The sequence below is a fragment of the Melopsittacus undulatus genome, chromosome 9, assembly GCF_012275295.1.
Source record: "Melopsittacus undulatus isolate bMelUnd1 chromosome 9, bMelUnd1.mat.Z, whole genome shotgun sequence".
NCBI lineage: Eukaryota > Metazoa > Chordata > Aves > Psittaciformes > Psittaculidae > Melopsittacus > Melopsittacus undulatus.
Genome location: NC_047535.1, coordinates 14,989,879 through 15,012,701, shown reverse-complemented (window position 1 = coordinate 15,012,701; position 22,823 = coordinate 14,989,879). Strand labels below are relative to the sequence as shown.

At 42.3% G+C, this 22,823-nt stretch overlaps 1 protein-coding gene across 2 annotated transcripts in view; it reads right to left on the bottom strand.

The window, feature by feature from the left end:
* Positions 1–20,826, bottom strand: part of DAPK2 (death associated protein kinase 2) — a 48,191-nt gene extending 27,365 nt beyond the window's left edge. For both annotated transcript variants that reach the window (XM_034066320.1, XM_034066321.1), the window contains exons 1-2: positions 20,732–20,826; positions 16,039–16,136 (exon numbers count right to left, since the gene is read on the bottom strand). In XM_034066320.1, the coding sequence (XP_033922211.1) occupies positions 16,039–16,115 (77 nt within the window). In that variant the 5' untranslated portion in view covers positions 16,116–16,136; positions 20,732–20,826. The remainder of the gene's footprint in view (positions 1–16,038; positions 16,137–20,731) is intronic.
* Positions 20,827–22,823: the final 1,997 nt, after the last annotated feature.

Below are 22,823 nucleotides of genomic sequence, written 5' to 3'. Positions count from 1 at the left end.
GCAATATCTGCAGAACCTCAGTGAGTGAGAGGCAAGGAGCCCCAGCTCAAAACCATGTTCCACCCTTCTCATAATAATTGGAATGAGAAACATGGAAATTTTAAGTCTATCACACAGGTACCCCATAGCCTACCAAGAGTCCTCAGTCAGAAGGCTCCGGTTTTACCAATGAAAAGTATTTCACTGCATTTCCACCACAGAGCAGAAATAAACTTCACAGTTCTACCAAACTGCATGGCCAGGAAGCCACAGTCAACACAAAAATTAAGAAACCCCTGAGAACAGTACAACTGCCCTTGCCTAGCGTGTGTAATTCCTAACAGGTATGCAAGACCCCACCACCAAAAGAACTATTTTATCCAAGCCCCTGTCTCCTCAGATTCATGAGTCTCTGCTCATGTCCAACCACTTCACAAACAGGTAAAACCAGAAGCAAGCTCCTTTTTTACACCCAGGAGCACCCCTGTTCTCTCCTGCCACAATACACTGTATGCTGGAGATCTCACTCTGCAAAAACTGATCTCTAGTCCCAGACTGGAAGTTTAGTATCAGGTATTTCCTCACTCAGGGCATTATATCTGGACTTGCAAGGAAAAGATTAATCTTACAGATAACCTTAACCTTGAGCTACTGTGATTATATCTGCCAGGATAGAATCTCCTTATAAGAATCACAAGCAAGCTCATTAAATGCAACCCCTATGACTACACTGTGAGCTGTTATTGTGTTCAATATTATTATATCCTTCACTGGCTTGGTAAATGAGAGATATAAGTACAGTTGGAACTTAAATTATGCAGCATACACAGCAATTATATTCAGAACCTTGTAATTACATAATGCACTTAGTGCTTCATTAACACAGACATCTGGTTGGAGTCTGCCTGAAACCTGTATAGGCAAAGAAATCAAAAATTGAGGCTGCCGCTTGGTGCTCAACTGCTCTCAAAAGCTGACACTCTGCAGCAGAGGCAGCCTCTCAGTCACAGGGTTCAAACCAAGCCTAGCAGCCTCAAGGACTTCTTTTGGTTTCCATTTTTGTATGTACCCTAAGCACTTATCAGGAGGCAGACAGGAATGGATGGAACAAGTGCACTTATCCCTTTAGGAACAGTCAATCACGACTGGAATTGAGACTGCAGCCATTTGTCAAATCCATTCTTTCATTCATATTTCTGTCTCCTGATTTTATCATTATGTGCAAACCCTGGAGAACTCAAGAGAATTAAAATCCTGGTACAAAATCCCTACGCTTGCCTTAAACATTCTGCTAAAGAGGTCATTCTGTAGTCCCGAGAGCTGCTTGTGTAAAACATGGTGGGGTTTATGGGGTTTTTGTTTGCATGACCCACATCTTGCTTGGTCCAGACTCTAAAGAGACATGGTTGCTGTGTTTGCTTCCTCAAATTCTCTCTGGAGACATTGGTTTTGCCAGCAAAGTTCAGAGAGAAAATATCTTTTTATGAATGCTGATTATGGGAATGAACACAGTTACTTTTGCATTTAATCAGTTCAGTGATACTGGGAACTTTGTACATTTTTGTTTCCTTTAAAAGCTTACAAAAATGATTACATCACAGCATAGGAATTCCCGCCTTCTCCTTTTACATAGTCTGGGACAACTGTTTTATCACAATATCCATTCCCTTGTAATCTCCCATTTCCCCCACACACATGTATAGCCTCAAATATACTCTACCTGCTCCTGTCCCAGTCTTTGTGCCATTCCTTTTATCTCTTAAAAATATGCTTTTGCAAACAGTATTTTCTGACACAGTTCATGACTGAATAGAAGAGGCTGCAAACCACAGGGAAAAATACAAACGCACCATTTCTTATCCTGGGACATTTAAGAGAGTGACAGTGTAATTACCCATGATTACTGCCCATTTCCCCCTCTTACCCATTTCCCTCCTTGCTGCAAATGCTTTGCCCATGTTTGTTCCTGAATTGCCAGGGTCTTTATTAAAGTATTCCAGGGTAATGCTCAAGTATTTCCTGACCACCTTAAAGACTGCTGTCATAAAGCAGCAGGTGCTGTATATCTCCACACAAGTAGCCCAATGCTTTGCCTGGTACCAAAACCACAAAGCACGCTAAAGAGCAAAAAGCTGGAGAAGGAACAGGCAGGGAGAAAAGTCCTTGAACAAGTGTTGAAGGGGTAGCACATTGCTCTGCTTTTCTACCAAACACAGTGGAGAGTTCATGTGGAGGCTCATACAGCTGTGAAAAAAAAGATGCCTCACAGGTATTTTATTATCATAGTCAGACACACCTTGAATTTCTTGTTAACTAGAGAACTTGTAAAGTCAAGGACCAAGACAAGACCATTTCTGCACCTCTTAATGCATTTCCAATCAGCACACAAGAAACAAACAGCATCAGCTTACCAAAACTTCCAATCTAGGCTAGGAAAAAGTAGAAGAAAGGGAAGTATGTCTCTCTGATACCTGAGTTGGCAGCACAGAGAAATTTAGCCATTTACTTCATTTCACACAGGGAGTCTGTGGCTGATCTTAGACTTGAAACTGAATTGCACAGCTCACATGTCCAAATTTCAGCCAAACGTCATGGGTTTTAGTATATCACTGAACTGAAGATAACTTGGCTCATACACATGTATTTACAACACACATGATAAGCTCAGAGACCAACACTTCCTAATTCTTTCTTTGGTTTTTTTTTGAGAAATGGAGTTTGTTCCCTTTCAGAGCTATTTTGGACAGCTGTACAACAGCCCTGTCACAGATTCAAAACAGGCTGTCCTCAACTGTGGTAACAGCTCAAGAGTATAAACAGCAGCAGCTGCAACCTGTCAGTTCGAATATAATTAGGTACAACATCAAATCTGTCCATCATTAGTATGGGAATTGATCCTAGCAATGAAGACAACCTATTATTCATATTGCCACTATCATCTAGGAGATCTGTCACTGAATAAGAACACAGAGACTATATTACTGGCTGGTTTTGGAGCCCGTCTTCAGAAGCACACTTTAGAAGAGCACAAGTTCAGCTTATTTAATTGTTGTGTAGCTCAGGAAATGATGCAGAAATGACGCGGGAAGACAATCTGGGCAATCCAGAATAACAGGATTCTTCTTGCTCTTTTTTCAAAGTTTATTTTTAATACTGGTTCTGGAGGGCAATACTGTGGGAGAGAAACTGATGTGGCAGCATGACAGAAGTGCAGCCTGACAGCTTTGAATGCCTTAATGCGTAACCGTGGTGCTGCTACAGAGCATTAGGATAAAGACAGCCTTCAGCAGCTGTTTGTATAGGTAGCGGTTTATATGACTCTTCCTCTGATATTCCAGAAACACCACATCCATGAGTAACTCTCATGAAACACTGAAAATATGTAAGCAGAATCCTGAGCTGACAGTCCAGGTTACCTGGCTCCAGCCAGGCTCTCTGTGGCCAGAGTAGGGAGGTCAGGAAGCTGGTTGCATCATTTAAGGAGAGCAAACCATTTCTTCTCCAAATACCAAACATCTGCTCCCTTTCTGCACATTCAGTCTACTTCTTTATGTTCTGTCCATGTTACTCTTATTTTCATTTATTAAAGAATTCATTGTTAATTTTATTTATTAAAGAATTCTAAAAAAGTGGACTTTTATTACTATGACTTTTGGTAGTTGTTAAAACTTGAAATTCCCATAAAATAGATGATGCATTCGGACATGCTGACAGCTACACTTCTTTGAAAACTGAATCTGGCAAAGGAGAGGTATTCTGTTTGTCAAGAGGCAACACTCAACTCCCTAGATGAGCCAGGACAATTTACTTTGGAACAGATTTGCATGGGATTTCAAGCAGCACCCTCCCACTGACTCTAACAGTAATTAGGTTCCTACAGACTTGATGGAAAATAACACTTTAGTCTTTCTGTACTTAATTTCCCAAAGCCTTGTAAAATGCAGATAATGCTACTGGGAAAAATTAAATGAAATTTTAAGGGGTAAGCATACAGCCAGATCTACAAATTGCTGCAATGCCTCTGGACATTATTAGAATTGCTATTATTTTAATTCATATTTTTAGTCACAAGAATATATGACCAGAAAGAAAACTAAAATAAAACCTAACAGTAGCTCAACCAGTCTTTTATCTGCCTAGATTCACAAACAGACTACTGTGCATGCAAAACAGTTTAACCCTTCTTTTCATGGAGCACTTGCAAACTCACTTGGGAAACAGCATTTAGTTGGGCTTCCTTTAGTTTCCAAGTGGGAGGTGTTGGCTTGAGACTAGAGTTTGCAAGGAGGAGCAGCTTGGCTCAGCAATGCCAGCAGCATATGGCCAGGCTGTTGGAAGGGTGCAATCACAGCCTACTGCAGAGAAGACACAGCAACATTTTTTCCACAGGTTTTTTACTGGAAAGGTGCCATAAACATCTACTATTCTTTTTTGATCTTGGTTTTGGCCTACAGTAGGTGCAGGAAGGTGAAAATTTGAAAAAAGGTGAAAAAGTTTCCTCTTTTCATTTGAGAAGAACAGAAAACAGTGATCTAAAGTACACCAAGCTACAGCCATATGAACTGATGTCAACACATAGAATCAAAGAATCACAGACCTTAAAGCCCATCCAGTCTCAACCCCCTACCACGAACAGGGACACCTTCTGCTAGACCAGGTTGCTCCAAGCCCTATCTAACCTAGCCTTTAACAGTGCCAGGGATGGAGCAGCCACAGCTTCCTAATAGCCAGTCTAAATCTCCCCTCTGTCAGGTTAAAGCCATTCCTCCTTGTCCTGTCCCTACAGGCCCTTGTAAAAAGTCCCCTGCCAGATTTCTTGGTACATCTGGTATTGCTGCACCAGACAGAAAAGTTCACTAAACTGCTGTGGACACTATGAAATGTTTTTAAGGGAAGTGGAGATGACCTTCCATTTCCCTTGATCTTCTCCTCCCTCGTGTTTTGTTGTTGCTTATTCTGTTAAAGTAACACTGAGCTCTTCGTAGCCTACTTCAGCTCTTGCTCAGATGTGCATTTCTCTCAAGACTGAGTTAAAGAAACTGTGGTTGCTGTGCCAGCCACCTAGTTTTAACAGTGTGATTTCATTCCAGACAATATAAGGGCCTTAAAGGTAACTTCCCACATCAGAAGTTTCAGAGCCATACTATGTAGAAAGACAACAAAACTCAAGCCTGATAGCACTTCAGAAGTGAATTAGTTACTGGGAAGGTAAAAGACACAGCTGGAGAACTTCCACATTTTTGGACTACCCTGTTTAAACTGCTTCCTCTCTGCATACTGAGGAGATCAGAAACACCTAGGTGCCGAGCTCAGCTTGGGCAGAAAGTAGGGCTGCCTCAGGCACATCACTTCATCCATGTACCTTACTGTGGTACCCTGTAAAATGACAGTCATATCCATGTGATGGAACCAGATGGTTCTGACTTATGTATGCATCAAACAACAAAACCACAATTCCAATGTAAGATGATTTTCTATAGAAAAGTAGGGTAAAAGTTTCAGTCTCACAGCATCCTTCCCCACTACCCAAAATATGCTCTGTGCAAGATTTGGAGGCATCACTGCCCATGGCAGGGGGATGGAACTAGATCATCTTAAGGTCCTTTCCAACCCAAACCATGCTATGATTCTATGGCATAATTCACAGACATGGTTGCCTATGCATAGGAAGCCAAAACGCAGCTTAGAGATCTAATTTTAGGTTTCCTAGGCTTTGCAAGTTTGGCTCTTTCTCTAATCGGATGATACATTACATTGGGTCCCTTGACAGCAAGAAAGGAAAGAATGACACCCCATCCTGTGTCACACATTCACTGAGCTCTGAGTCAATGCCCTATCTTTAACCCTGAGAACAAGTTTATTTATGTTTACTGGCAGTAATCAGTTACTTGACAGCCTATGTCATAAGCCAAGAGAGCTTCACCTTGTCAGCATCCACTCTCCACTGCTCACAGCATCCTTTGCTTTGATCTTGCATAATATATGGTTGGAGGTTAGTAAAAATCCTTAAAATATATTGTCATGTATACATCCTGAAGTTAATAAACATAATCACAGATAATGGTGTCCAGCTAACTGGAATGCAGGACTTCTCTATATTGAAGAGGATAGTTTACTTAGATGCAGCAAGGAAGGATCATTTATCCTCAGTTACAGCAAAAGTTTTTATGTCAAGTTTTGTTCATTGTGCCTATTTGCCACTCCTAAATTCAGATTGGTCTTAACTGGTGACTTCAAGCTTACAAAGTCTGCATCTTATTACTTTGCCATCTTTTTCACTCCTTTTTCTTGGAAAAGCTACGTTAATGATTTCATGGCTGCATTTTTGTTAATTTTCAAAGCAAAGCCCTTGGGAATTCTTGCTGAATGCCATTCTTAAAAGAAAAAAAAATAAGCCCAAAAAGCTGTTTTCTTCTCAAATTCAAGTGATGACAACTGCTCTACTGCACCTCATTTTATCAAGCTAAATACTTTCCTTACACTTCAGAAAGAACTTCTGCTACTTGTAATTGCACTGGCATGCTCCTCCCAGCAGAGAACACAGGAGTCTGCTGGTAACTTCTGCAACCCAGTTGTACACTCTCAGCTCATTTTTGAAACACAGCTAAACCGAAGGCCATGTAAAGTTCACAAAACATGCATTAAAGCACTTTCCCATAAGTGTTTTGTAGGAAGTCTGTGGTTGCAGCCAGAAAGAACTTGAAGCCTTCTGTACATGGACTCTAGCAATAATTGGTAGTATGTTTTATTTTTATACAGCTTTTTTTCTGTAGACTAACTTTCTACAGCAGAAATTCAATCTAAGCAGGGAACGAATATGTCCAACAGAGCAGTATTTACACAGAAACTATAGTACAATAGCTGAAAGAACAAAACAGAAACCCTAGCATGGCAAGAATAAGGGAACTGAAGGCAAAGTATCTTGCTGTTTCCATAAGACTTTATGGAATTAAACTAAAAAACTCCAAAACCTTAACCTGTTGAATACTCTGCTGATGCCTCTTGTAGCTTTATAAAGGGCTTTAAAACCAGTCACAACCTTTACTGTCCTTTCTGTTGACGCTGCAAATCTGTGAGGTTTGGTTGTTTTTTCTCCCCAGACAAACTGCAAACACAGTGGTGCTCTCTCCTAAAGCAACTACTGAGAACCTAAACTGGGGCAGATGCCAGATTATGACAAAATAATCTAAAAGTCTTATTAATAGAGCATTTATCAGAAATTTTGCTTGGCTACCAAAAGTAGATAAATCCTTAATGTGTGTGAAAGCTACAGAAGTAAATTTGATTCACACAGTGCTCTTCTGAAGCTTTCACACAAGGTTATCATAGTACTGTCACTAACTTACCACAGCCCTGGGATATAGACAGGAAGAAAGGTTTTGCAGTATGAGGAATAACTAACATGACTTATTTCAGATTTCAGGCTCACTAAGTACCCAGGCAGTGTCAGGGTGAATTCTAATCAAAACAGTTAATATTATAAAGTATCACAATAGCAGCACTTGAACAATATGCTAATTTTTAAATCTAACAAGATCCACTGTTTCATACAGAAAGACAAAAACAACTCACAAAAAAAACAGCTGCCACTTTTAAACATGCTGACGCTTTCACTCTCAACTCATGTTTAACTAACTGAATGTATAGTACTGTAGAATACAGTGACTTTACAAGGTAAGCTTCAATATTCACAACAGGGAAGTGCTGAGGACCTTTGCACACAGGCTGCCTCTGACAGCATCACTGTCTGGCACCTTTCACCCGCATCTCTTTACAGCTCATATAAAGGTAACTGATGATCTGGCCCAAAACCATCTCTGTGTCCATTGCCAGAGAAGAGTCAGAACAGCAGAGGAATATGGACTCCAGCAGAAGGATTTGGTTTACTGGGATAAGCAGAGAACAAATAAACCATTTGAAATTCAAAGCGAAGTTTAATAAATCTAATGTTTCTGAACAACCCTGTGAATTGTTACAGTCTATCAGTAAAGTGACATGTTATCTTCATTACAGTCAATTAATGCCTCAAACACAATTTGGGGCCATTAGCCATGAGTCACAAGAAACCATGCTACATACTGAGTCATCACCAGCACCTCCTGAAGCTCTTGCATGGTTTTGGAAACTTCCAATAATGCAGTGACAAGCAACGTGGCCCTTATCAGCTCCAGAGGTTGGAGGAGCAGAGTCTGCAGCCATATAGCCTGAGCCCAGTAATTCTGGCAAGTTCCTGATAGCCTGGCAAGCTTTTAATGTAATCTGAAGCTCAAGAAGAAAATGCACATGATAAAAAAAATCCTTCCATGTATCACACTTAGCTTTTGATTGAGTATCAGCTCTCTGAGTTGTAACAATTGAGCCCACAGACCTGGGGAAGGTCAGAGCTGACTCACACTCAGCAGGAACAGCCAATTTGATAAGCTGTTCCTTCTGCTGTGCGGAGCAACTCCAGGGCATACATAACATCCATGCAAAAGGTTAGCACAATGTACTTGTGTCTTTGTAGGTTCGAATCCAGCTCAATATGGATTCAATGTAATATACCCAGGAGCAGATAAATTGTAAGATGGTAGCAGTGTTATGATCAAAAGGTTAAAAGATTTTCCCTTTCCCCATGTGTGAAACAGATGGAAATCAAGCTGGCATTTTAATCAAGATTTTAGGAAAATATCTGTAAAGCCAAAACCACAAAGGGTTGCTCAAAGTCATTTCACTGCTCTTTGTGGATTCTTATTCTTCCAAAATAAGAGGTGGAAGTTATCTCCTCATCTTATTTAAGCTTTACTATATTGAAGCAAACAATCTCCTCCAGCAGCAGGACAGGATTGAAACTATATTATTTGTTCCCTACACTCTTCCTATATTGGAAACAGAGAGATCAGTGGAAATTCTTTCTTTATGAGGATAACAGATCCACAAAATTCGAATATTGAGGTTAACTACTCTCTTGCGAAAGATGTCGACTCTGTAGTAAGTAAAGATTACAAGTCCTGGCTTTAGGGTACACAGTCACCCACTTCTGGTGTGGTTGAATCTGCACTATGGGCTGACCAAAACAGGCCAGTGACTCCAACTCAAACACGCTGGCACTAGACAGAACAAAGTCTGGCTATTGGAGTAATTTTGTATGCCTCTCCTCACCAAAGCGTCACTGTGTGTCATGCTCAGCTGTTACAACAGGTTTTTACTCTGGTTCAAAACCACTGACACAGAGTTTTAACAATGATTAATAGATGTCACCTGAGGTAAGTTAAGCTTGATCATCAGGTATGTATCTGCAAGTCCTATGTTGCATGATGCAGCAGTCCAATGTTTTATCATTGCACTGTTTATTTTATGCATATTTTTACTCATAAATAACATGTTTTCATTCCAAAAGCATGGAACGAATACCATACAGAGTCTATTTTCTCAGCTGTTCCAATTCCCATCTGCTTTTTACTGCATTGCAAAGCAGAAAAAATAGTTTTATTTTTTTCAGGAATGGCAGAGCAAAGACTGGGATTAGGCTTAATATTAGTAATAACTTAATAGTGGTTAAAGATACTACTGTATACTACTACTAGGGTCATTCAGCTCTAATTATACTTTCAAAGCCAGGTATGGACTGAGGAGGTAGACTCACCTCTATCAGACTGTAATCATGGTGATGGTGACCATGTACCAGATGCCACAACTGTTTCAACAGGAGATTCAAGCAATATACATCAAACACATGACATAGAAGACTTTTGTAACAAGAAATATTAACAGAGGTGCTGGCTAGTGCTCAATAATTAAACTCACACTTTGCATCAAAAGCAACAACTGGCTTTGTGTGTATTGTAGGAAAATACAATCCAAGGCTATTCTTACAAATGTGAAGGACTAATTCAAATTACAAATCAGTCCGAGAACAGAGTTAAGATTCATGTCTGAGAAAGCACAATACTGACCAATTTCTATAAACACAAAAAACGTTCCTGGTATGAAGCTACTATGTGCTGTGTGTTCAGGGTAAATTTCCTGGCTGCAGTCACACCCCTCTGTTTACCAGGGAGAGTCCACTTAGCTCCATGACATGACTTTTGATCGCAGATTTCCAAGTTCCTCCCCTACAAAAAATACATCAGTTATCTCTGCTTTTTGTTTTCATTACATAAATAAATATTTACTAGTTACACTGTCAGAACAGCACTTACGTGCCAGGCCCCAAGGTGCCACTGCCACTGGTCAAATGTCACATCTGCTGTCCGTTTAAGCTTCACCCAGAAGACAAAAGAACAAAGTTTGAGCTGTCTCAGCGAGGGGAGCTGATCTTCCATACACAACGCAGGGGGGAGGCAGGAACTTTTAGCTGGAGAGGGGATGGCTACAGGAGGCACAATAGATCCCTGACAAAAGATCTAGCTTGGCTTTAATCATTAAACCATACCCCACGTCAGCAGGGGCTGAGAAACTGAAGGCTGGATTATGCCCAAACTGGTCAACAGAAATCACAGTGACTATCTTTTGCATTAAGGCATTGAGTGAATCATGTGGAATTTCTTCCTGCTTGGTTATACAGAATGCAAAAGGGACCAATCTCAACCAAAGCAAACACCTAATGCATGAACCTGTTTTGTTCTTTAGCAAACTCAGGATATACAGAAGAGTTTGCTGAACTGCAGTTACACAAAGAACTGAGTACCTTATTCAAAGTGGAATAAAGTCCAGCAATCCCTTTGAAGTTCAGAGAGTGAATCAAAGTTTCATATCTTGAAAAATCTCATCAGAACATGAAACACTGTCATGTAGAAACAGGAAGCAAATATAACCATGGAGAAGCAGCCTTGAAGAATGTTACCATCATGAAAACAAAAGAATAAATGGAAGCATCCATCACACCAAATACATTCTTTTTTTATCCATGCGACAAACACAAGTTTACTACACATGATCATGTGATACATGAGCTCCCCAGCCCACCAAAACACTTAACAATTAAGACTTGGAGCTCAGCAAATCCTAAAAGCTTTTAAATGAAACCAGATCACTGAGGGCAAGAAGGGGAATAACTCTACATGCTCACCAAAATGACCTTTCAATTATTGTATCAGTGACACAAAGTACCATTGCTCTTACAGTGTTACAGACATGCCCAGCTGCCTTCCTCAGAGGCCACCATCCTGTATCAGCAATAAACTGCTGCGTTTCCCAGCAGAGAGATTTTCAAACTAGTATTCAAACAAAATGCTTTTCCTGTTTTTCATACATACTGAAAGACTTAGTTTTGGTTTCCTATGAAGATCAGTTCATCCAAAATGATACAAGACTATGCATCTTGTATCCATACCATATCTCCTCCCCTGCAGAAAACACAGCAAAGGGAGACAAAAGCTGGAGAAAGGAGTATGTTGCAGAGAGGTGAGTTGCAGTGAGCAGAACTCTGTCTCAGGACATTGCTGTGCCGATCTCACACTGGGGACATGCCTTCTCAATAGACATTGTCCTGAAACACTTCCTGACAAACTCCATGAAGCTTCCTACCCTCAGCCTCAACCTGACATGCAACAGTGATGCTGTCCAGAAGGCACAAATGTCAACAGCCATCTACAGCCTGGCTGGCAACACATTAACATAAGAGATTAATGACTCTATGGTACAACCTTTGATAAATTACACTGTACATCTCTGAAATTCCAGCACACACCGGGCACCTACCATCACCATCAGTGTCTGCCAGTACAACTGGAAAAGGCTTATGCGGGTTTGTACAAAAACTCCTTCTGTCCAGCTAGACAGAACTACCAATCCAAATCACAAGTCCTGAAACATTCTATTAAAAGCCTCTCCAGTAAGCTTTATTGCTGCTACTTTCCTGGAAATTGCATCACTAGCACAGTACTCCAGTTCTTCCTTCTCTTGGCCTGCTTTGGCCTGCATGCTAAGAGTCTCCATTCTTTGTTGTCTCTTACTGCATCTCTCTAACCACAAGAACAAGCAGTTATATGACCTGCGGCATATTCCAAGAAGTAAAGTTAGCCTTCACCTCCTCACATCTTTCAAGAAGCTTCTCCATTGCTTTGGTGTGCTACCAGAGGGATCTGCTACAAACATTCCTGCGAATGGCAAAGTTTATTAAAATTAATGATAAAGGATGCAGTCTGCCATTACTTGAATAAAAGTGACACTTAGCAACAACTCATATTTGAGGAGGGATACACTTTGAAAACATTCCATAGAAAATAATTTAAGTATCTGGTTTTGATCAACAGCTCAAACATAGAAACTGAATCTGTCAGGAAGTCTGATGTCTTCAAAGAGTGATAGCATTAAATGCCTGGGAGGGTTGTATAAACTACTCCCAAATCACACAATCCACTGCGCTTAGGAGAAGGGGAAAGAGAAGAGAATCTTCTAATACCTCTTCAGGCACCAATTACTTTATGCCGTATTGCTTTCTAGCTCTTCCAGGCTAACTAGTATCATCTTCACTTGAATTTTCTGAACTCTTCCCTTCTCTTGTCATAAATTTTGAAAAATAAAGAAAATTGTGTTTCATTAATGTAGCACTGAGCTGTATTATAGAGCTCAGGAGGGTTCTTCTTTATTTGAAACTACTGAAATTCACTAAATTCACTCTACAGGCTCCTCCTCTTTTTAGGCTCCCTTTCAGCTCCTGCTAGAGAACCTCAGTCCCCACAGACTTCTCTCTTACAAACCAACTGAACCTATCCTGCAGGAAGTAACTGTAAATATACATAGATGATATTAAAGTACTGCACTTTTTCAGCACAGGCCATGCTAAGCTTCCCAAGTATAGCCACTATCATGGACAAGCCCAGCAGCAACTTCTTTTCTCTAATGCCACATGCCTATCTTCTTGTTGCCTGTATGAACCCTTTGGAGAAGTTGAGCAACTGAAGTGTAAATCTAAGATTAGTATTTGAAAAACTGAGGAAATGTTGGAGCTAGGCAGTGAGTTACAGCACAGCACACAGCTGCAGCTATGGAAAACCTGTTCCCCCTTTCTACAAAGAACTCTCTTTGACACATTGCCTTGGCACAGAAGACAACTGCATTTCCATCATCCTCTGAGCTGCTCCTAGCTCAGCAGTGATTCTGAGAATGATCTGGTTGAGGAGTCCACAAATGCACCATTGGTAGCATTTTATACAGGTGGATCTGAAGAGCCTGTGCTGTAGCTACCTTCAATGCTGCACAATGACAGGAAAGGTCCAATTCTATCAGCAGACCAGATACATACAAGCCTTGCAAAGGAGCATCTGCAGTGTATAACAGGAGCCTCCTTTCCAAAGTGCTGTGCAAAGATTTTCGGATAAACAGGCGCTGGCTCTGTCAGTAAGATCCTGTATTTTATCTTGAGACTGAATCCAAACTAGAACAAACATTAGGCCAGTATTAATGATTACTTTTGTCCTCCAGAAACCACAAACTAAGTTGGGAGGACACGAACAGGACAGACTTTTCAGAGACATTGTTTGAAAACCTTTGTTTTCTAAGAGACTTCTGCTGCCAGAATGATAACAGATTGATCTGCTTACATGCCTGTACCTGACAGCAACTAACAGGTTGTTGCAAACATACTGAACTAATAAAAGGCATCTACAGGTTCTAAGGACATCACTCGGCACTGGATTTTTGCGTTTCAGTCAGCACAACCTATCTACTGTTTTATTTTCATTCAAACAAAGCAAGGTATCATTTGCCACTAGCCAGTTACTACTCAGAGTTACAGAGGCATGATATCCCAGTGACATCCCACATACAACATGCAATTGAAAGAATAGGTCTGCAGAGCTCCCCACAAAATCTGAAAATGAAAACACACTGATGAAGACAGCATGACATGGGCATGCATACGGTATGTAACCTGAACACCGAGTAAGGGAGCCAGTTCCAGTCTTGCTGCCCTCTTCTCACAATTTACCATCACAGAGCTTGAAAATACACCTTGAAAACTCACAAGCAGCAGCAGTCTGCTTGTTATGATTTGCCTTTTTCCTTCAGGTCTTTAAGGGAACACTTTTGCCATCAAGTAGACTTCAATTTCTCATCTACAAGATGGGAACTAGAACATGGTTTTGTAGTGGAGCTTAATATCGCTCTGTCATGTGAGGATGGCACCTCCTCATGTATACACTTACTCCCTTTCTGCCTTATCTAGATAAGGTCTTTCTTGCAGAGAATATGACTACATCTGCTTAAAAAAAGCAACAATTTCCAATTCTGTGTCTGAGTGTAGTCTCCCCTATACCCAGCCCATAATCCAACATGCAGTGAGTACCAGCTCCACAACATAACACTGGGACCAGCCATATTTCTGTGACATGCAACCAGAGAAAGGGAAAGACTGCTGTGCCTACACAAGCCTTAACCAGTCTGAGGCCTCTCAGGCAGAACCAAATAGCAAGGGCCAGCCTTTCCCAGGTTGTTTCAACTACACTTTGCCATTTGTGGCCCTCCTCTGCACTTGTTCTAACAGTTCCATGTCCTTTTTATGTTGAGGATGCCAGAACTGCACACAGTACTCCAAGTGAGGTCTCACAAGAGCACAGTAGAGGGGCAGGACATAAGAAAGAAATTCTTTACTGTAAGTGTGGTGAGGTGCTGGAATGGATTGCCCAGGGAGGTTGTGAATGCTCCATCCCTGGCAGTGTTCAAGACTAGGCTGGATGAAGCCTTGGGTGATATGGTTTAGTGTGAGGTGTACCTGCCCATGGCAGGGGGGTTGGAACTAGATGATCTTAAGGTCCTTTCCAACCCTAACTATTCTATGATTCAAAAGGCCTAATAACCATCAGCTTGAAAAAGAGAGTGAGGTTCATAATCTCAAAAGACACTGGATTTCCAAATCCAATTCTGGAACCAAAGTAAAACTATGCTACTCAGTTTCCAGTTTCTCATTTCAGCAGTTGGACTGTTACAGCACATACCTCTTAGGTTAAAAAAAGCACACCTTTTACACCCTGCACATACACACTGAATCTCTTTACTGCTCACTGTTGTCAGATTTTCACTCTCAGGCTGATGTTTTCAGGATCAGTCACTACTCAAAAGTAAGCAGTTACAGAAAATGCAATAGTTGAGGCCTTCCTGAGAGGAAAGGGAATGAAAAAAACCCAAACAAAACAAAAACCTCAAGCCCAAACCAACATCTCCCCATAAGATAAATCTTCTCAGTAGCTCTCAAGATGAAACAGTAGGGAGTGGAAAAAAAAAAGGAAAGAAAAAGCTTTGGCAGGAAAACAGCTTCAACTGAAGTGTTTTAACGTAACTAAATCAGTGGCCCTTGAAAAAGGGTAATTGCACATACACAGTCATATATCAAAACCAACTGCCAGATGCTGGAAAGAAGCAAACATGTGTATTGCCCTAATTTAACTATTTGCATATTAAAAAGAAAATCACTGGAGGGTTGGACACTGAATGGAAACCAGCTATCCTCACCCAGAGTGCTGTATGATCCTGGGGGAGCCCTGGGTTCATCCAGCAGAGTGTTTAAGCAGGTGCTTATGGTTATAGCATGGTAATAGCCCATAAACACCAACTACAATTAATACCTGCAGATAAGCCTTTATAGATTAGAGGCTATATACAGGTGTTAACCAGTCCAGCTGAAATTTTGACAGGTAAATTTTTTCAGGAATACGTACACAGTGCTCTGCAGGCAGATCTGAACATATTCTGCCAGTGCTGGGAGCCAGATGTGCAGCACTGCTCCAAATAGCAAGCCAAACTTAAGTGCTGCATCTATAACAATGCACACTTGGTTCAGAGCACAGGCAGGTGAACTCAGTCTAAAGCACAGAGAGAGATGACAACTATCTACGAAAGACAATGTAAACATACCTTTTGTTGTCCTAGTTACAAGAAAACAAACAGGAAAACTAGTTAGCACACTTAACTTGAAAGAAAAAGAAATACCTCAAGTGCAGGTTTTGTACAGGAATGCATTTGCGGCATTGCATATTGCAATTTCTTTAGGCCATCACGCAGAGCCATTGTTTTAAGATGTGGTAAACACGCCCATGTGTCAGCCCATAGAACACTGTGGTGTCATCAGTAAAACCTTACCTTCCCAGCTCTTCCCCAATTTCATAAATGTCTTCCACCTTCTGTTGCTTGAACAAAGCCATACCTGGACTTCTCATAGATGCACAAAGATGATGCAACTAGAACATGAAGAAATAATGACATTCATTATGATCTTCGAATAAGCAAAGAATCTGTAAAACATATTTCTGGAAAAGTCACTTCGGATCCATTGTAGCTCATTCATGGCCAAAGTTACCACTGAGCAATCAGAAGAATTCTGTCTCAGCCAAATCACAAAGGTCCAAATCTGGAAAGAGGTGAGCACCTCTAAGTGAGGAGGGTTCTTGCCTCTCACAGAAGTACCTGAGCACATACTGAACCAGAAGCACAAAAAACACACCTTGAAACATATAGGTGTCAGAAGTAAAGCAGCTAATTAATAATTTGACAAATTTATTGACAATAAAGCACCCAGACTTTGCTAAAGAGATCCTGCTTGAGAATCAGCATCACAGGCTTCTTCATTCAAGTGTCAGCATGAACCAAGGGACCACAAGGCAGAGCTTCCTTTTTCTCATCTGTTTCTGAAGTGCTAGTGTAAAACTGAGGTCAACAACCATAGATTTCAGAAAAAACAAAGGACAAAGACAAGGCTTGCTGAAAACCCCAAACCTTTTGCTCAGCCTGAATTGCAAGATTAAGTTCTGAGCATTTGCAGAAGTCAAGTATGGGAAATGCCCACATATGAATAGATACTGCTGAGGCTTGCCCAGACTGTAAATCCCTCAAACTGACTACTCCCTTCACCAGAATCCAAGGTGTGTGGCAATAAAAAACATTAGTGCAAACACACCTGAAAGGAGATCATTGTTCTAAGAACGAGAGAGTTTGTCATTCAGAGAAGCAAGTTAAAAACAGTGCTTTGAGAATGGGGAACTCACCCAATTTGCCTCTGGGAACACAGTCACTTCTCATTTGATTGACAAGTTTACTCATTTCCCAGTATCCTCCAAAGAACATACCTAGTTCTCCAGATGTATAGAATCCATGCAATTTTATCTCAAAAATATCATTCAAGCATCCAAGTCAGCCTAGAGCCTTGTATTTGAAGGCTGAATACAAAACTGCTCCTAAGTGCTGCTGGTGTTTCTAATGTCTATCACTTCACATTATCTTATGCTGCCTTTCACTCTCATTACTTCTCTTTTTTACAGAAATCTCTCACTGGCTTTTGCCCAACAACAGTTAGCACAAGCCCAAAACAGATCATACACTGGGTGATCCAAGACAATTGTTGTTAGCAAATACACAGAGTAAGCAAGAGAACAGAATAGCAGATAACCTTCACACACTTAGAACTTAGTTGAAAAAAAACACCTTCACAAGCATAAACATAGCCCTCCCCAGTATATACATTATATACTTGGGAAACTAAGTTGATTCAACATTCAAAGATTTAAACTACAATGTTTTTGTTGGACTCCATTTGCAAGGAATTAGAGCCTTAATTTTTTTTTCACTATGTAATGTGAATGCATTTCCTTATCCTGGCTAGTGAAAGCAGACTGGAGATGGTCACCTTTCACTCAGACAAAGAAGCTGTATACTCACAATCTCAGACAACAGCAATAATTAACTTTGTCTTCTGATACACTCTTTATGTACTTGTAGAGCATGTGCCCAAACAAGTATCTCAATACAAAGAGCCAGGCCCATTCTAACCACTTACAGTCTGCACCAGGTTTCATTAAGACCAGGACAACGGGGGAATCTGCTGCAGTAAGTTTTGGGTCAGGGCAGAACTTTAAGAGCTCCAAGGCAAGCTTTACAGAGGAGATGAATAACCTGTTTTCTTTCACAGAAGATGCCGTGTCTACTCCTCAACCATCCCATACTGGGACCACCTCTTCTATATCGGTCTCTTTGCTCTAGGTTTCCTAGCAGTAGAGGCCAGCTTCTACTCAGCATTCACATTATGTAGTGTTTTCATAATGATGCTCCATAGTATAGCATATGCATAGGATATGGGACTTCACCTGTATCCAACACCCCTTTACACATCCCAAACATCACAAGCTGGCAAAGCATAATCCTACACAAATGATTTTCCTACGGACATGTAACAAAGTTGTAGCAGAACCACAAGACACAGAACACAGACCCCTGAGATTCCAGTTTCAGGCACTAGAAACACATCCTGCCTAATCTCTTCAAGTTCCTAAACTTTGTCATGCCATCCCTAAAACTAGATTCCCATTATGACCTAAGGCATCATTTTGAACACGTATCTTACATCAGTAAAGCCCCGACGAAGATATTCCTATTCCAGCAGGTAAGTGCCTTTCAGTGCAGCTGTGTGTAAAGGAAAGCAATCTCAAGAAACCCACTCTTCCGAAGAAACTGACAGAATATGCCTTAAGAGGAGCAGAAGACAGTTCTATTTCTTTCTTTTAAAAGGGGTTTCCCTGCATAGGTAAGTTATTACCCTGTCATTACCAAATTATTTGACAATCAGTAGCTGGTTCTCATGTGGCAAATCCATGATAAATGTCCACCCACAACTGAACGAGAGCAGGATTACACAAAAGAGAGGCAAGAACAAAACTGCTGGATCATTTGGCTGGAATTCACCTTGCCTTTTTTTCCTCCTTAGGCTATCTTCTACCCTAAGGCAACCAGTTTCAAGTGTCTGAGGTAACAGCTGAATAATCTTACTTTCTCAAGCACACCTGATACAAGCTGAATCACTAAATCCTTTGCCAAACTCAGAAGCATCCCTTGTGGCATGTTTTTATATTACAAAATTATAGTTACACTTAAAGCAAGATCCAAAACACATTAGCATATACCAAAGGAATAACTTTCCTTTTAAGTTGTTCTTTAAAACTGAAATGTGACCAAAACCATTTAGAATCAAAACTGGACAGTCTAAAATTAGCAATTTGGAAAAAAGGGGGAAGAAAAAAAAAGAGAGAGACAAACAAAACCCAAATCCACAAAACAAATTCAAGTGCTATTAGCTCCTCATTTTAGTGCCTTATGCTAAAACTAAACAGATTCTTACAAGCATTACTGTTTTCCTCTTTCACTCTTCTCAAGGCTTTTCTCTCTTCTTTTTTGTCCTAAAAAAGACTAATTCTAATAGCAAAACCCAAGTAATTTTTACCCTCTGCTGCCACATAAAGGTAATCAATGCACAGTTAAAAGTTAGACTAATTTCAGCAAACTGATTTTCACCTAAATATTTTCTTGTCAGAAAACAACAATAGTCTACTTTTTTTTCTGCCAGAAAACTGAGACAGCTGTTACTACCCGTGTTCCTATGAAGGACAAAAAACACAGCAAACATCCCAGCACTTTAGTCCCACGACAAAATCCTGACATTAACTCTCAAGGAATTGCTTTCTGACCTCCCAGGTTTACTCTGCAATTACACATGTGGTGAACGACCAAAGACTGCATTTCCAAGCCTCCACTTCAAGCATACACAGCAAATGTGTTAGCTCTGCAGCTAATTCCAGCTCCCCAGCAGACAGCTAACTGCCAGGGCTGCTGCTGTAACTGATACCAAAGCCCTGGCGTGCTTGAGCGATGAGCGTGGTGTGAAGCCTGGACGGGCAGGGCGCAGGGGAAGCCCGCAATGCCAGGCATGCTGGCAAGGCATCGCAGAGCCCTGCTCTCCGGCTCCGAGGCGCCTTCAAGGATTACTACTGCAGATCACACACATCACTGCCCCAAAGTCAAGGGAGATCAAGCCTGTGTGATCCACATTTCTAAACACAAGCAAATAAAGGACACAGGAAAGTCTGAAACTACGAATGCTTCTGAACAGACACTCCAGAGTGGCCAGTTGGGCTTTTTCTGAATGCACGAAGCAGGGAGCCTGATGATTATGGTCCTTCTGCAGCTGGTGACTGATCACCAAAGCAGGAGCAATTGCCACTTATTTCCACACTCTCATCTACACCTGCATTCCTGACTGCCCTCTAATGTGATGCAGACCAGGCTAAACCAGCCCCTGCTGTGCTGCATCACCCCAAGACCCCAGCTCACTGCCCAGAGAAAGAGCTGCCAAGGAATCCACCAAATCCCAAGTGAACCTGTTGGAGGGAAAATACAGGAAGGAACTTGTGGCTATACATGATGAAGTCGCACAGCATTTGCTGAATGACATCCGTAAGGTGAGGTGTGAACCCAAGACCAACAGTTCCTGATGGTTTTGGACAGACACAAGCCAGTGTATAACACCCAGCAGCGTACTTCTGCAACTACCACATTCTCCCGCCCCTGTGGGACCTGCTCATCAATAAGGGATGCTGCTCACTAAGGAGGTGGCCACGGGAGCTGCCATTTCCCCTGGCTGACAGCAAGCACTTTAAGCCCGAGTTGGAAACACCGTTAAATATGCCGTGGATGACCAACTGCAAAGCACTACCCGAGCACCTCCGACAGAGCGGCATCACAGCCACGCGACTGACCTGCGGAGGGACCCCCTCCACGCCGCTGAGGAGAACCGCTCAGGCGGCGGGGGGAGCCCCTCCAGGTCCCCAGAGCCTGTGGCAGCCTCCAACCCCCAGCACAGGCAGGACACAGAGCGGGAGCAGGGAAAGCTGCTCGGGAGCCGGCGGAAGGCACAACGGGGAGAGAGGAACGGGGAGAGGGTCCGGCGCCGAGCAGGGGAGGGCAGCGGAGCCCACGGCGCTGCCGGCTGAGGGGCTCAGCCCGCACTTACCGCGGGGCAAGGCGCGGCCCGCTCGCCTCCGCCGCGCTCCCTCCGCCGCTACCTCAGCGCGCAGGGTCCCGCCGGCCGCGCGTGGCGGGAGGAGGCCGAGGGGCGGCTCCAGAGCCGCTCACCGGAGGAGCCGCCCGCCCCTGCACCGGGGGGAGGGGCGCCCCGCCTCGGGGACAGCCCGCGCCCCCTGGCGGCCCGCGGTGGCCCCGTGAGGGGGTTGCTGTGGGGGGCCCAGGGGTAGGCCGTACGGCAACACTGCTGGGCTATGGCCGTGGGGCCTGCGGGCAGCCCCCGGGCACGGACAGCGCCAAGCTCCCGCAGCTAAAGTGTCGGTCCGGGCTTGGTCCTTACAAAGCCTTCGAGACCATCCCAGCTCACCCAGGCTGCTGAGGGAGTATCTCTGACACAACCCCATTTCTTCTGCTTCAGTAGATGCAGGATGTGAAAACAGTATCAAGGAAATAAGGCTGAGGAGATGAATTCACAAGAGAGGCACTTCATTTGCAGAAGCCTTGTTCTGTATTCTATACAAGACTATATAGTTTACTGTGTGGTCTGAAACTCAGCATTAGCCAGTGAGCATCAGGCTTGTGAAACGAAGAGCAGCACAGGTTTCCAGTCCTCATCATGCATCTCAAAATGCATAACATGCACTACTATCGCAAACATTTGCAATACTGGTTTCCAGTACTGTTTATACTGCCCTAGACTAGATGCTGGCTACCAACAGTGACATCCTTCATGTGGTCATCCTGTCTTAAAGACATTCCCAAAATCTTCAACACTAGGCCTTCTCCCTCTTGTCAAGACAGTAACTGCAATAAATACTGTTCATTAACTTCAACTTATTCTGGGCAAGTTAATGCCCACTGCTTGTTAATGAGGAAGGATGTGGTATCGTTCACACCTTGAAATCACATGGGAATGCCAGGCTGCCTTTGCTTCCCATTCTCCACAGGGTTAAGATGAAGCAAAGCTATGGAAAATTATCACACATAAAGGGGCAGGCTGTTTCCACTGAAATCAATTGCAATGATAGATGAACTTTAAAAGCATCTTATGCTGGGCAGTCTTGTTATTACCGCAGTTCAATAGGAACTTGGCTCCAGCCTTGTTCCAAGTGAAGAGGACTGAACTATGCCCCTGCTCTCCTGCCCTGGGAGTGGTGTTCACAGGCCTGGAGCTCCACCCAGCTCTCCCAGCTCCGAAAGCACAGTGGCTGCATCTGCTATTACACAGGGTGGAGGACGGGAAATGGGAGCAATAGTCAAGTTTTCAGAGGGCAGTGGAAGAGTTCAGAACCCTTTGAAAGGGAAATGGAGATACTTCATTCCTCACCTTTAGTTCTACAATGTGACACGATCACATGAAAGTCACAGCAATCCTCCTCCAAATTGTCAGGGGAAAGGGCAGAAAGGGAAGGCCTCCTCTTTTGTTTGCTCTTAGCTGCAAGGACAAAACAGCATGGTTTGACCTGAGAAAACACAAATCAGGACAAGTTCTCCCTACTCCCTGAATAACCCCAATTTGAATTTAATGTCTCCTGCAAGGTCTCAAGAGCAAAGGTAGATTGAATCTCATCCCTGACACTGTGTCCGTAGGGTTTGCAAGCCAAAATATAGGTTCTGTCTAAGTAAGAGGCTGGCTGGAACTGATGTGATTGATTTAAATAGTATAAGTATTGATAGTTGTTTACCCATAGAACACTAACTCAAACTTCTTTGTAACATCTCTGGCAATCAGGGCAAAAACTTTTATGTGCATACAGGACAAGAACAGGAAGAAAAACTCAAAGCTGAGTACCATTTGAAGCAGGCAGCACAAGCAAACACTGCAGCATCTGCTAACCACGTGTCTATATCTCCTTTAGGAAATTATAAAGAAGGAAGCCCGTACCTTATGTTCTGAAGTGGGAGTCTCAGGCCTAAATACCAGAAAAATACTACCTGCATTTATAAAACCAGGTAAACAGCTTATTTCATAGTTTAATCACCAGGCATAGTGCCTGGAGACACCACAGTCAGCTCTTCAGCTCAAACCTGAACTCTCAGAGGCAGCTCACTGCAAAAACTTACCTTTTATACACACAGAA